This window comes from Epinephelus fuscoguttatus, linkage group LG14, assembly GCF_011397635.1.
Source record: "Epinephelus fuscoguttatus linkage group LG14, E.fuscoguttatus.final_Chr_v1".
NCBI classification, from domain to species: Eukaryota; Metazoa; Chordata; class Actinopteri; order Perciformes; family Serranidae; genus Epinephelus; species Epinephelus fuscoguttatus.
The window spans coordinates 24,643,268-24,657,160 of NC_064765.1; the positions used below are offsets into that span (position 1 = coordinate 24,643,268).

Sequence of the window (13,893 nt, forward strand, 5' to 3'; positions counted from 1 at the left end):
GACACATAGAGACAGACAACCATTCACACTCACATTCACACCTATGGCCAATTTAGAGTCACCTACATGTCTCTGGACTGTGGGAGGAAGCTGGAGTACAGGGAAAAACCCATGATGACACAGGGACAACATGCCAAGTCCACACAGAAGGGCTACTCCATCCTGGGATTTGAACCCCCCACCCTGGATTCAAACTGGGAACCTTCTTGTGCTTCTTGTGAAGTGACAATGCTAACCACTGCACCACCATGCCGTCAATTGAGACAGAGGTTGGGAATGTTCTGGAAGTTGTGAAAATATCTCAAGTCAAATATCACTACTTTTGATAATCTTAAGGCTTTTTTTTAAGTATTTGACACATTCGCAGCCTGGGAAACTGACCCTAATTTTACTTCATTGATCTTCCGGAGAGGCTTCCTCACCTTGAAGTTTATGAGCGAGCTTTGACGGACAAGTCAGAACAACAGCACGATCTGCACTGAAGATAATCCAGGTTTCCAGGTCTGACCTGCGTGACATTTTTCAGGCTTTTAATAGCCCACTGGATAGATGAGAGGTCTTCTTACTCTCCGCTAGCTCTCAAATCTCAGAGGACCCCCCTCAGAAATGGCCTACTACCACTAAACACATCTGCAAGTGCTACTGAGATAAGAGAACAAGGGGAAACGATCAGATTTAAAGCAACTACGAGAAGACAAAGTCCCATTTGGAGCACAACTCCAAAACCAGATGTGCATGAGCTCGCAAATCTGCGAGTGAAGTTAAAAACCACTAACAGATACCATCTTGAATGACATCACTGCACTCTGGGGAATTGATCCTCCCACCCAGTTTAAAGTATCATCCATGCGGGGCCACCTTGGTTCACACATTTATTTTCAAAATAAGTGTAAATGTTACAGTTCATCATCTAGGAAACATATTTACAGGTTTTGCAACAGTAAAATAAATAAGGTTGTACAGAATATAGCAGATAGAAATGGTAAATAGTCTACAATGTACAGCAGCTTTGGCTACCAAGAGTTCATTTTTCCAAAAAAAAAAAAAAAAAAATCTCAAACTATAGTTTAGTAATAATAAATAAAGCTATGTGAAAAAATAAATAAGGTACTCTTCTGTCCTACTAATTTAAACTACTTTTTTTTTTTTTTTTTTACACATAGAAGAACAAAGAATTGCGTAAGCTTTTACAGTCGCCTCTTCATTTTAAAGCACATGGTCATGATTCAAACAGACACAAATCTACTGAGTTACTAAAACACTTCAATATAAATTGGTCTCCAACCAATTTTGGCATCAGAAAGGTCTTTGTATTAGAGAAGTAGAATTGGCATTGGATTGGCATTGGATTGAGAACTCTGATCCAAAACCTTTTCCTATGAAACCCCAGTTTGTTTCGTAATGCTTCTCAGAGTCTACCCTTCCCCCCGTACTGATCAGATTGGTACAGAGCCTCTAGCTGCAACAGCGTGTTCACTTGAGTGGTTTAACATCTCCGTGGGCTTAATATGCCTATATCAAATCCCTGATTAGGGACGTTATCCCTACAAGAATCCTGCAGGGAGCTTTCTTTAAAAAAAAAAAAAAAAAAAAAATACACTGGCTCCAAAGAAAAGTGCTACGTCTCTAACATGCTCAGACATTGTAATGTGTACCATTATGTACAGGTTCTAGCGAGCTCCACTTAGACTCTTCTACGACACATTAATCATTTGAATATGAAACGCTGAAAACTGTCTTTACAACACAATTTGTTCGTGTCAATACTGGGGGAATATACAGCAATCGGCCACAACATTTAAACCAGTGACAGGTGAAGTGAAGAACATCGATCTTCTAGTTACAATACCGGGAAACCTTGGGTCCTGGCATTCATGTGGCACATTAACACTCCATTAGAGACCAAGTACACCCCCTCCTCGAGGCAACGGCACTCTCAAATGGCCCCCCCAAAGAGCTCAAGGCATCGACCTGGCCTCCGAATTCCCCAGATCCCAATTCAATCAAGCATCCATGGGATATGCTGGTACCCCTGAGGTCCTGCATTCGTGCCTTGACAGGTAAGAGCCAAGTCCGATCCACGATGGGACCTCTGACCTGTTTAGGGATGGACACAGGACCTCTGGGGGTGTCCTGAGATGTCTGGCACCAGGGCAGTGGTGGTGGATCCTCTGAGTCCTATGAGTTGCAAAGTGGGGTACATCCTACGGATAATCGATCGGAATTGGGATGTGGGGAATTCGGAGGCCAGATCATGTCTGGAGAGTGGCATGACGCATTGGAAGGGTTGGGGGGATACTTAGTCTGTAACGGTGTTTAAGGTGGGTGGTGTATGTAAGGTGGACCCAGGGTTTCCCAGCAGAACATTGCATTGTTAACGACATGATCAAAGTTGTTTCATGTTGTGGCTGATCAGCGTGTAACTGTTTTTAGATTGCTTTATATTGGCTAACGCAGTTATTAAAGGAAAACAAGATATGCATTAAGGCTGTAGAATTAAGGCTTTTAAATGAATCAATGCTATCACCAGCATTCAGTGTGAACAGTAGCTCCACACGCACACAGCTGTGAATGAAGTTAGGAATGAGTCATGGTATCGGAGACATTCCTCATAGGTCCAGATGAAGCTTCTGGCACCACTCTGCAGTCAGTAAAAATGACGCTGTTCCTGGATGAACATCGCTTCAACCTTGCAATTTGTGTGATGATGAAGTACGACTGATTCTTTCTGGTCGGCTGAGACTCAGGGGAAAGTTAAAGACCATTGGCTACTGTATTGCCGATGAGTTCAGAGGGGAAGTTCACATATTTCACTTTGTAGAATTGTGGTTTGCTGTCAGAGTTTTTCTGAATGGAATGCCTCGGGTAGTTTGAAGGTAGAAATTATTCGGGGAGTGCGTCCTTCTTGAACTTGATCACGGGAATGTTTAGACCGGCATTTTCAAAATGTTTTAATCTGGCCCCACGGAGACACCCATGATAAAAACGAGAGGTGGCCAAGAACAACACTACGACTAGTACAAATACTGTAGAAATATACAAAAACTAAGATGGAAACCACACATTCTAAAGCAGGGGGTTGGATCTGGGGGTGATATAAAGCCTGTTGACTTACAATGATTTGGCTGCTGATCCAACTGGATTATCAGTTCCTTTGGCCTCCCTGCTGCAAAAAAATGATTACATCCATGAAGCACTGCTGACCTCAGGGGGAGCAGCATCCTCTACACCCCCTTGTAACTACAGCCCATCCCCTGCCCTAAAGCTTTTTATGCTCCTCTTATTGCCTCAAAGTTCCAGTTTCAAAAGGAGGCAACAATAAGCATTAATATTACAATGTTCACAGTCAAAGTCTGATTCTGACAGAGGAGCTCCTCTGGCTGCCTCCCTCTCTGTTTTAAAGCAGAGCCTGGAGTGGCTGTGTCCTTTATGCGTCCACCCGTCCATCCACCTCCCAGCGTCTCACCTCACCACAAAGATCCAAACATAGAAGAATATGGACACAGATTAAAAGAAACAGAGGTCAGTTGCTTTGTCTCTTGTAGAGCATCCTTGGTTTCACACAGACAGAAGGGTGGGACCAAGGCGGCACCCAAGGTGTGTGTGTGCACTGCTTGCACTAATCACCATGGAATGGAGACAACAGTGAGAGAGAGTGGGAGGTGCCGGACAGCTCTGATCTGCAGAGTTTTTGCTGTGTTTTTTTGTTGTGTGTGTGTGTGTGTGTGTGTTTGTTTTAGCGCGGCGTCCAGTCATTGCCCATGCTCAGCTTGGCCCTGGGGATGGTCATCTTGTCCGCACAGGAGGAGCTCATTTCTGGGGAGAAGTGGATGATGCCGCAGTCGTTCTTTACGTTCTGGAATTTGTTCTCCTTGGAGGGCTCCATGTAGACCACCGAGTTCTTGTTTACGTGCTTCTTTAGGATCACCGTCTAGGCAGGCAAAGGAGAAAGAACATGATCCCTTGTTGTTAGACTGAAGCCATAGCTCAGGTCTTGATAGCTAGTAGGTCATAAAAGCTTGTATGTTAGCTTTCATGAGATGGTTCTGACAATACTAACTCTGATTTTGATTCTGATTCCATTACTAATTATGACTTTCTTGAGTTTTGAGTTGTAGATTTTATCACGGCTTCCAATTAAAAGGGCAGGACAAAGGGAAACTTGGGATGCACCAATTTTTCAGCCAAACATCTGCATCAGCTGATATTTGCGTTGTTGAATGCCATCAGCAAAATAGATGACATGCACCAACCACAGTGGCCGATGTTTTATCTGCTGTGTCACATCAAGTTGCCCAGGCTAAAACGCAGGGCTCCAGACTAACCTTGTCCTGTTGCCCTGGGGACAATAGAAAACATGTTTGGGGTGAACATAGACCTTTCACGGTGATGCCTTCAGGTGAAAGCACACAGTAAATTTATGATCAGCGTGTCAGGAGACTCACCCTGTTGTTTCCCTGATAATGCTACATTGTGAACATCTGTGTTGAAATGGGCAGGAGGGGAGCTAGTTAACGTTAGCTGTTAGCAGCTATTGGCGAGAACTAACCAGTAACACAGGTTGCATTATTGATGAGTTATATTATGATGGGTTCAAGCTCTACTCAGTAAAAATGACTATTAGGCCAAGGTAAATTATAACAGTTCATTATAATTTAATTTAAAAATTCGTTTTTGGCCAGAAACTTGAATAAATAATGTCTGTTGGTGCTTTCACAGCAATATAAAATCGATATTAAAGAGGGAATTATGATATATTTTACATAGTAAAAAGGATATAAAACAATTAAAGAAGATGCATGTTTTCATGCCACAAAAGGGGGAATAAACAACAAAAAAACACCACTGATTATTGCGTACCGGCCAAATTGTTACTTGAAACATTGGTATTCCAGAGTTTCACAATCGAGCCATCACTTGGGGAAAGATTAATCCTAATGTCATGATGGCTTTAGCACTAGTTGTAGCAGAAGATGGAAGATGAAGGACAACTCCCAATGACCCATTCCCACATTAACATTATCCACACCGTTATTTATATGAGTCAGTCTGTGTAATTTAGCACAATTAAAGCCTTCAAAACAATCAGCTGATTTATGCAATTTAAAGATAACTCCTCACCTTCTTCGGTGCACTGTAGCAGGACATCTGCACCCACTTCTTCTTCTTGTTGATGAGCAACGCCACGACAAGGAAAATGATGATGGCAAGGAGGAGGCCTGCCAGGATCCAGGCTGCTGACTGGTAGATGAGAGCCATCTCCGTTTGGCTGGGGTATATCTCACCCAAACCTGGCTCATCTGTAGAACACACAGACAATGTTGTTATCTGATAGCCGATAGCTTTTTCATTACCGTACCCACATTGTTTACCAAATCTAAATTGAAAACAGCTTATTTCTTTGCTTTTGGCAGAAATCCCAGCAGAAATTAACGCTGGGCGTCTCAAGAGAGATCATGCTTAGCCAGTGTCCATTAATCTTATTGTTTTAGTTCAGCATGAGTTAGTATAAGTTTCACTCATTTATCAAGGCAGCCCAAACACCCTTTTTTATTATAAACATTTGCAGGGGCTGGCAGGGAGAGTACACACAGTGACGCCAATAACTAGGATGGGGTTACTACTACAGAGTGTATTAAATGGAATAGTGTGTGTGGAGGGATTTAATGAGCAGGTACCTGTATCAGCAATGATGGGCGGTACTGTGACAGTGGTGATCCACACTGCACTCTCCACTGTAATGGTGGCCGTTGTCTTGGGAGCGCTGGTGGACACCATCACCGGCACTGACGTTGTAATTTCTGTTCAAACAGTAATAAGATCAATTACCTCTATCACTGATGTAATGCAAAACCACTCAAGACATAAACATTCAGATGATGAGTTAGTGTATGAGGTCAGCGGTGTGTCAATGGATGAACTGCGTTCATAAGAACAGTCCCCTTAACTTCCACTGTACTGCTTTGTAAGGGCATTACGTAAAAAGCTCTGTTTTCCACAGGGCAAATAACAAAAACAAAGGCCAGAAAACGGCTACATATCAGGGTGAACAATGGGAGCCTATGCTGAGGTTTTCCTCTATAGGAAAAGCTGACATGGAGCTTTGCCTTCCTGTGCCGCCACAGAGAGAGCGTTGCGGGGCCGATTCAGCCGGCGACAGGAAACACGTGTGAATGTGCGGATGCTTGAGGAATGTTTTCGCTGTGAGCGTGTGTGTGTGTGTATGTCACATGGAATGTTGTTGCGAATGATGGTGTTTGCCCATGAAGCGCCAGAGTGGCGATGTCTAATGAACAAACACACACACATTCTGTCTGGAAACCGGCATTCCCTCAGTTACGCCCTCTTTTTGACATGTAGCATTATGAATTAGAACTTTCCCAACAACAGGCTGTGCCTTGTTCCAGTGGTACCACTTATTACGAAAAGCACATCTGTGACAGTTCTTGTTCTGAGTTTGTGGAAGTGTTACATAAACTACATTTTATTATGCAATATAAACCATATTTAGAATGTATCAACTCAAAGGTGAGAATATTTTTAGCGTAATAAAAATACTCAGAGCCACACTTTGGCACAAATACTAATAAAGGCAGCTTTCTCTTTAATGAGACGCACCTAAATACTCACCGAGACAGTGTGGGCAGCACTGGCCCTTGCGTAAGACGGGCACCCTGCAGTTGGCAGCCGGACAGCGCTGAGAGAAACACTGAATGGTGCCGTTGTTGCAGGTGCAGCTGGTGCAGGCGTTGGCCTTCCAGGAGTCCCCGGCCAGCAGCACGTCTCCGTCGCTGGTTATGCAGTACTCCTGCTGGCTGTTGTTCACTGGCAGCAAGGGGCTCAGCGTCTCCTCTGTGGTTGCACAGACGTATAAATACGGTTAATAATGAAAATACACAAAGGTTAAGGTGAGACATGGGGCTGTGGGCTGAGTCATGTTACAGCCTCTTTCCCTCACTTAACAGGAGTTGGCAGTGTAAGATTATAGCTAAAGTTAAGCTCATAGAGAGATGCCAAATGTTTCCCCTTCTGTTCCCGAGATATGACGTTGAGCAGTGGACAGTTTTTATGTCACACTGAAGTTGACCTTTGACCTTAGATAAGATACGATGCACCTTTATCGATCCCACAATTGAGAAATTCCAGTGTTACAGCAGTCAAGGGGAAAGAGTCAGATTAAAGACTTCAATATTTAAAAACTTAAATAAACTAGGCATGCAAAAAAAGAAAGAAAAAGAAACAGCAATAAATAATAACAAATAATAAATTATTGTGTGATATTTTGTCATAATTAGCAAATTAATTCTTAAGTTATGGCCAAAAACATGTTTTGTAAGGTCACAGTGACCTTTGACTTCCAAACTCTGATCTGTTCATTCTTGAGTCCAAGTGGACTTTGTGCCAAATTTGAGGAAACTCTCTCAAGGCCCTCTTAAGACACTGCATTCACGAGACTAAGATGGATGCAAGGTCACAGGGACCTTGAACTTTGAAATCTTATCAGTTCATCCTTGAGTCCAAGTGGACGTTTGTGCCAAATTTGGGGAAACTCTCTCAACTCTCTCAAAGACACTGCATTCATGAGAATGAGACAAATGCAAGGTCACAGGGACCTTGACCTTTGAAATCTTATCAGTTCATCGTTGAGTCTAAGTGAACATTTGAAAAAACTCCCTTAAGGTGTTCTTGACATATCACGTTCACAAGAATTGGACATATAGATGTACAGACAAAGGGACAACCTGAAAACATAATGCCTCTGGCCACAGCTATCGTCAATGCAGAGGCATAAAAATGATCTCTGAGATATATATAACTCCACAGAGCGGCCTACTTCTTCATGACTCCCGCATTTATCCCATCTGTGTAAAATCTCAATCTGCTAAAGTTATTAAGCCTTTAGGGTTACGTTCAAGATAAGATCATTTACTGTATGTTAAACACAACACAAGTGACTCCATATGGCAGATGTCAGTTCAGTGGAAGGCCTTATCTCTCCGTCTCCTCAGTCCCCCGCAGGCCTGAGATCTATGGCCTTCTCATGACCAAAGACTTTGGGTAGCTTGTACACACTGCCCTACCCTATTGTACACATACATCATAGGGCCTGTCAGTGAGATGTGTATTATTCCCACATTCCTGGTGACCAGGCCCATACATATATCAAAGGCTGGCCTCTGACAATCTGCTTTTGTGAAGGGAGATGCAGCGATAAGGCGGGCCGGCATTCTCAAGGAGCGGCTCTCAGGCGCAGTCATGCATTGCTGATTTGTGGGCCTCATGCTCGGGAGTGCTTGGGATATGTTGACTCTAAGTGTATGAGAAGAAGCTTGAGTGTTTGGGTACAGTTGTAAATAAAATATGTGTGCGGTTTTGCCTCGACATTTGTGTCAAAGTTTATTCCCATAACCGGAGCAATAGCACAGATTTAGTGAAATTAGTTACATTCCCGCCCCTCCAGCTATAAGAGAGTTGGATGAAGCTCCGTTGTGGGCTGCCGGGTGAGAGCGGTCCACATGTGCTGCTGCCTGCCTGGAGGATCACTATGTAAATCCAACCGGTCTGGGCTGGTTTCTTTATGAGTCTGTGTGCCTGACATAAAGCTGCCCGACAGAGTGCAACAGGCAAGACCTTCCAAAACCACATGCTGATAGCACATCCAAAACAGCTTTATACTTCCCTACCCACAACCCAAACTTCTGTGGCCTGCTGAGTTTCATCTAAAATCACCCCTGCTTTACTGTTTTCACTTACCTGGGCACACGTGGCAACAGGTGTCCTTGTTCCTGATTGGTGTCTGGCAGAGGGCTGGGGGACACACTTCAGTGTCGCACAGGACACGTCCCTTCCTGCAGGTGCATCGTGTGCATTCGTCCAGGTTCCAGGTCTCCCCCTCCACGTAAAACTCCCCCCCAGGTGCTCTGCACACCACCATGTCCATCCCCTCTGGCTGGCCGCTGCCTGACTCATCTACAGTAGAAAGAGGAGTGAGGAAAAGAGAGGAAACAGTCATGTGTATGCTATCAAATTCACATTCTGGTCTGTGCCAAACAAACATTCACTCAGCCCCAAACAATAACTGCTACGCGATGAGTGAGACAACCATCCTGAGAATGTAAACAGTCATAGGTTACTAGAATAAAGATCCATGGGAGACCATTAGCCATTAAAAAGAAGCCTCGGGCAGTTTCAGATGGTGTCCAAGTTGTGTTTTGACACTAGTTTAGTTAAAAACATCTTTCTGTCCAGCAGAGTAGCAGACATCTGCAAAGAGTTAGCCTGTTGTCCCCTGACTGCAAAGTGTGTGTAGCTTCTGAAAGTTGTAGACATTCTTTCACTCCTAAATATTTGAACAGCCAACTGAGTCACTCCTCCATAAATATCCTGCATGAGTCGGAGGGTTGTGGATACACAAAAAAAAAAAAAAAAAAAAAAGTGTGGGTGTGGATTAGTGTGCCTTCCATTTTTAGAGAAACCGACAGAGACTGTGTGTTTGAGAGTTTAAGTAGTCAGTAAGTCAACGCGATACAGAGCTACATGCTCCACACACACACACCTCCCACACATGGGGCAAGTTCAATCTGAAAACAGTGTGCACTGTTTTACTGCGGTTTTCAGGGCTGAACGTGTTTCTTCAAAACGGTGTGAGATGGTGCGCAACAAGCTTTTCTCTCATTTGGTGGGTGTGTCAGAGGTGTTGCCCAATCAGCAGTGACGTGTATATGAACCCCACCTTTGGTAAAATTGCCTAAACCCAGTTAGTGTGAGGAGGGTGAGATAATGAATTAGACCTCAGCCATTGTTTTGGAAATGAAAACAAAGGTTTTGCCCACTGATATCCAAACACACATATCTCTTCCTATGTCTCCATATGGCTTTGTTAGCTAATACAACCCACATATAGCAAAAGGCTGCTTCATATGACTGGTGTAGCTGGCTGGTCTCCCAAAGTATCATTTGACTGGATGAATTTTTGTAACACCCCTAAGTACAGGTTGAGTCGTCAAACATTTGAAACCGTTTTACAGGAAGAGAAAAGTTCAGATACTTAATTTTGGACATATTTTTGGCATATAATGATAAATAATTTAAAATGGGGACACAGGATTAAAAGTGATTTTTCATTTCACTTGGGTCTCATTTTTGTAGTTTTGGCCATCATTTTTATTGGCGGTTTGTTAAATGCTGTCTCACTGTTTGATGCATTTCTTGCCAAACAATTATTCTTCTGAGAAATGTCACCCCATTTCCAGATATCAACAACAAATTTGTTGAATACAATGTTCTTGTAAAACAACACAATAAGACCCAAGATGTAATAAAGAGAGCATCGTGTTAGTTCAGGCAAGACACAATGTCAAATTCAGCTCACATCCCAGCTACATCAGCTGATCTCAAAAAGCCCAATCAACTGATGGAACAGCTGATTGATGAAGGGAGTCAGCTGATAGATCACATGATTCCTTTCTATGCAACCAATTGGTGGATCTCATTCAGGGCGCCCTATTTAAACTGCTCTGGCCTGCCGACTGTTGCTGCTTCCTCTGCAAGCCGCTTTGCAACCCTTAGGCTTTACATGTAGGCGCATGGAAGGGCAGGCAGGTTAGCTCACTATGCCTTAGGCTTTCCTCATTTGCACATGGAAGGGCAGAGAGGTGTGCTCTCTCCGCCTTAGGCTTGCTACTAAGGCGCATATTAGATGCTTTCTGCATAGGCCCAAGGAAAGGCAGAGAGGCCCCAGAACAGAGCCATACCGCGATATATAAAAATGCAAATGGAAATATATATTTTTTTGACTAAGTGTTCCTGACTGAACTAGGAATCATCCTTTAAAACTGGATATAATTTAAAACTGTTATTATTCTTTAAAATACAGTCACATTTGAATTGTAGAGACATACCTTCACATGTTGGGCAACACTGTTCAGGCCTCACAACCGGATTAGAACAGCTGGGCACAGGGCAGGATATGAGCACACACATCTCCCGTCCAGAGTGGCAGTAGCAGTCACGGCAACCGTCATGCCAACCGTCACCTTCCTCGTACCGGTGCCCATTAGAGGTGAGGCAATAGCTGGGCATTGGGGCTGAGGCAGTGGTGCTTGGGACGTGGCCACTTTCTGGAGTGACAAAGATGAAAGGCACAGACATTACTGGGGGATGCTGAGGGCTTGTGGAATAGTTGTGCAAAACTTCAAAAAGCAACACAGCCTGCTATGGTAGGGAACCTTGTAAATTCTCTGTGGAAATTTCATTAAGCACATTTATGATTTACAGTAAAATGGACCAGTATTGCTGTCTTAGGTCCAATTTCATTAGAGGCTAAAGTGGTTAGGGTTCCATACACTGGAACATTCACCAGTCAGAAATTGTTAATCTTCCTTTATTGCATACTTATGTTCCAATAATCAATGTATAATACAGCCGCAAAAAAAGCTTAATAAATTCCAACAATTTTAGTCAACTGACAAAAAAATAAAACTTTGTAGCTTAAAGGCACGCATACATTATGAAGGGCCGAAGTTGCCAGTAAGTGGGCCTCAGCATGTGTTAAACTCAACATGGCTCTTAAAATTTGGAGGGATCCACTGGGATCTGGAGAACACAGTGAACTGTACAATGCTGCAGAGTTCAGGCAGATGTTTCTTGTCTCTTCTCTTTCATTTAAATCTTAAAAAAAAAAACACACTAAAAAAACAGACTTCCAAAAAAACTTTCCTATCCCTAAATATTTTAACAGTCCACAGAGAGACTGATACAAGAGTTTCCAAATCAGGTAAATAGCAGTTTATTTGCAGTAGGCGCTGGTCTGTGCGTGTTTGTGCAGATGAGGAGCCAGCTGCACTGATCACCTCACCATTCAGGAAAACCACAAGTATATTTGAATCTGAAATATTTATAATGACGCTAAACTGGCAGAATAAACACATAACATAAAATGTGGTGCAGCGTAAATATGGCATCTGCATACTCGCTTTAAACTTTGGGGCTGAGGGAATCTAATTAGAGTTGCACACACAGCCCCTGGATGAAGCTAAACACCAACAAGAACCAAAACAAGCACACATTAAAGGCACCTCAGCAGAGCAGCAGAAGGTCACAGGAAATCATGCTGTAGCTTAGTGGCACAAATTCAACTCTGTTAACAGAGCTCTCCTATCGCCTTCCATCCTCTAACCTGTACACTGCTTGACCTTGTGGTGGAACTGTAATCATGTATCAGGAGGAATTTGTAACGAATTTTTTTTTCTCATGTGCCTCTACAGTGAACGAAGAATCCAAAAATAGAGAAAATTCTTGATAAACTGCAGAGAAAGGGGGATTGCATTTAACATGGCAACCCTATATCAAAACATCAGTTACAAACTTTTGCAAAACTCACGCAGAATAATCAAATCCAATCCATTTATCCAGTCAAATGCTCAGTACCTTCCAAACATGCACTTTCACTAAAACCTTACTATTTGAAACACTTGCACACACAAGTAGCATGCCTCGGCAAGCGCATGCATTCCACTGAGCAGATGCATGCACTCTCATGCACTTCTCATGTGTTCAGGAGGTTTTAATCGGGAGCCGAATTTTCCACAGAGGTCTCTTCCTCTCCAAAATAAACAGGCTGGGTGATTTAAACTGCTAAAAACACTGCATAAAGCAGTTTCATGGTAAAAATCAGCATTTTTCCAATGCTGTTCGGCTCATTGCGAGGGGCACTGCTAACTATGGTGGCCGACTCAAAAACCCAGATGGCCCTATCTAGAACCAGTGTTTGGTTTGTCCAATCTGGGCTACTGTAGAAACATGGCCGTGCAACATAGCAGACTCTGTGGACAAGGAACTGCTCCCTATGTAGATACAAACAGCTACACAGCTAGATATAAACACAACGATTTTTATTTCAGGTGATTACACACTAAGGAAAACATACTTATATTATATTCCATTTGTGCCAGTGTACCCCCCTGAATCCTACGCACTGGACCTTTAAATAGTAAGGAAAGCAAAAATGCATGTGTTTGGGAAGTACTGAGCATATAACTAGTTAAATGACACCTGGATTATACTGCACAAGTTGTGTGAGAGTTTGTAAATGGCTGTTTTAAAATAATTTTGCTGTTGTTAAAAGCAAACCCCTTGATTTCAATTCATCAAGAATTTTCTCTGGTCTTGGATTCTTCGTTTAACGTGGAGGCATACGAGAAAAACAAAGCTAACTTGACAAATTCAATGTAACACGGGGCGAGTAATTGATATACAGATGCTAATTTTGTGGGTGAAGTGCTCCTTTAAGATGTAGCAAGAATCATTTTAAAGTATGGATAATATATTGATATATCATATGGATATGGATACAAAGAGATGTGTTATGTCTGAGTCAAAATTTTGGCCTGAGACTAGTGGCAGAGGGAAGGTCAATATCTCGCCATAGTTAGCACGAGTCATCTTCTGGGGACCATGCTTTTTTAATGCTACATTTAATGGCCAGCAGTTGTTGAATCTGTAGTATTATTCAGTTGTAAATATCTGAATATTGCCCTACATTTTGCAGCAGTCGATATCTATACAAGAGCTCAGTTACCTTTACACATGCAGATGGAGCAGCCCTTCCTGTTCTGTCGATAGCCATCGCTGCAGTGCTTGTCACAGGTGAAGGGAGGACACTTGACACAGCGGCACATCTCACACCCATGCTTGTTCCTCCTGCAGAGCAACAAACATACACATGATGAAGCACACACATGCACACATAAAGGTCCAAGCTACTTCTGTGCAGCTCTAATAATAACAAATAGACGAACAATGAGGATACCTCCAGGATGAACAGAGGTCTGTGGAGCAATATGGTGTTGTGACTGAGCGAAACCCAGATGCTCCAGTCGGTATAATCAACAT

At 42.9% G+C, this 13,893-nt stretch overlaps 1 protein-coding gene across 1 annotated transcript in view; it reads right to left on the reverse strand.

Annotated features, from left to right (window-relative positions):
- Positions 1–864: 864 nt before the first annotated feature.
- crim1 (cysteine rich transmembrane BMP regulator 1 (chordin-like)) overlaps positions 865–13,893 on the reverse strand; it is a 42,509-nt gene continuing 29,480 nt past the window's right edge. The window contains exons 9-15 of the mRNA XM_049596571.1: positions 13,580–13,701; positions 10,902–11,120; positions 8,755–8,970; positions 6,631–6,852; positions 5,679–5,801; positions 5,122–5,300; positions 865–3,931 (exon numbers count right to left, since the gene is read on the reverse strand). Of these exons, the coding sequence (XP_049452528.1) occupies positions 3,737–3,931; positions 5,122–5,300; positions 5,679–5,801; positions 6,631–6,852; positions 8,755–8,970; positions 10,902–11,120; positions 13,580–13,701 (1,276 nt within the window). The 3' untranslated portion in view covers positions 865–3,736. The remainder of the gene's footprint in view (positions 3,932–5,121; positions 5,301–5,678; positions 5,802–6,630; positions 6,853–8,754; positions 8,971–10,901; positions 11,121–13,579; positions 13,702–13,893) is intronic.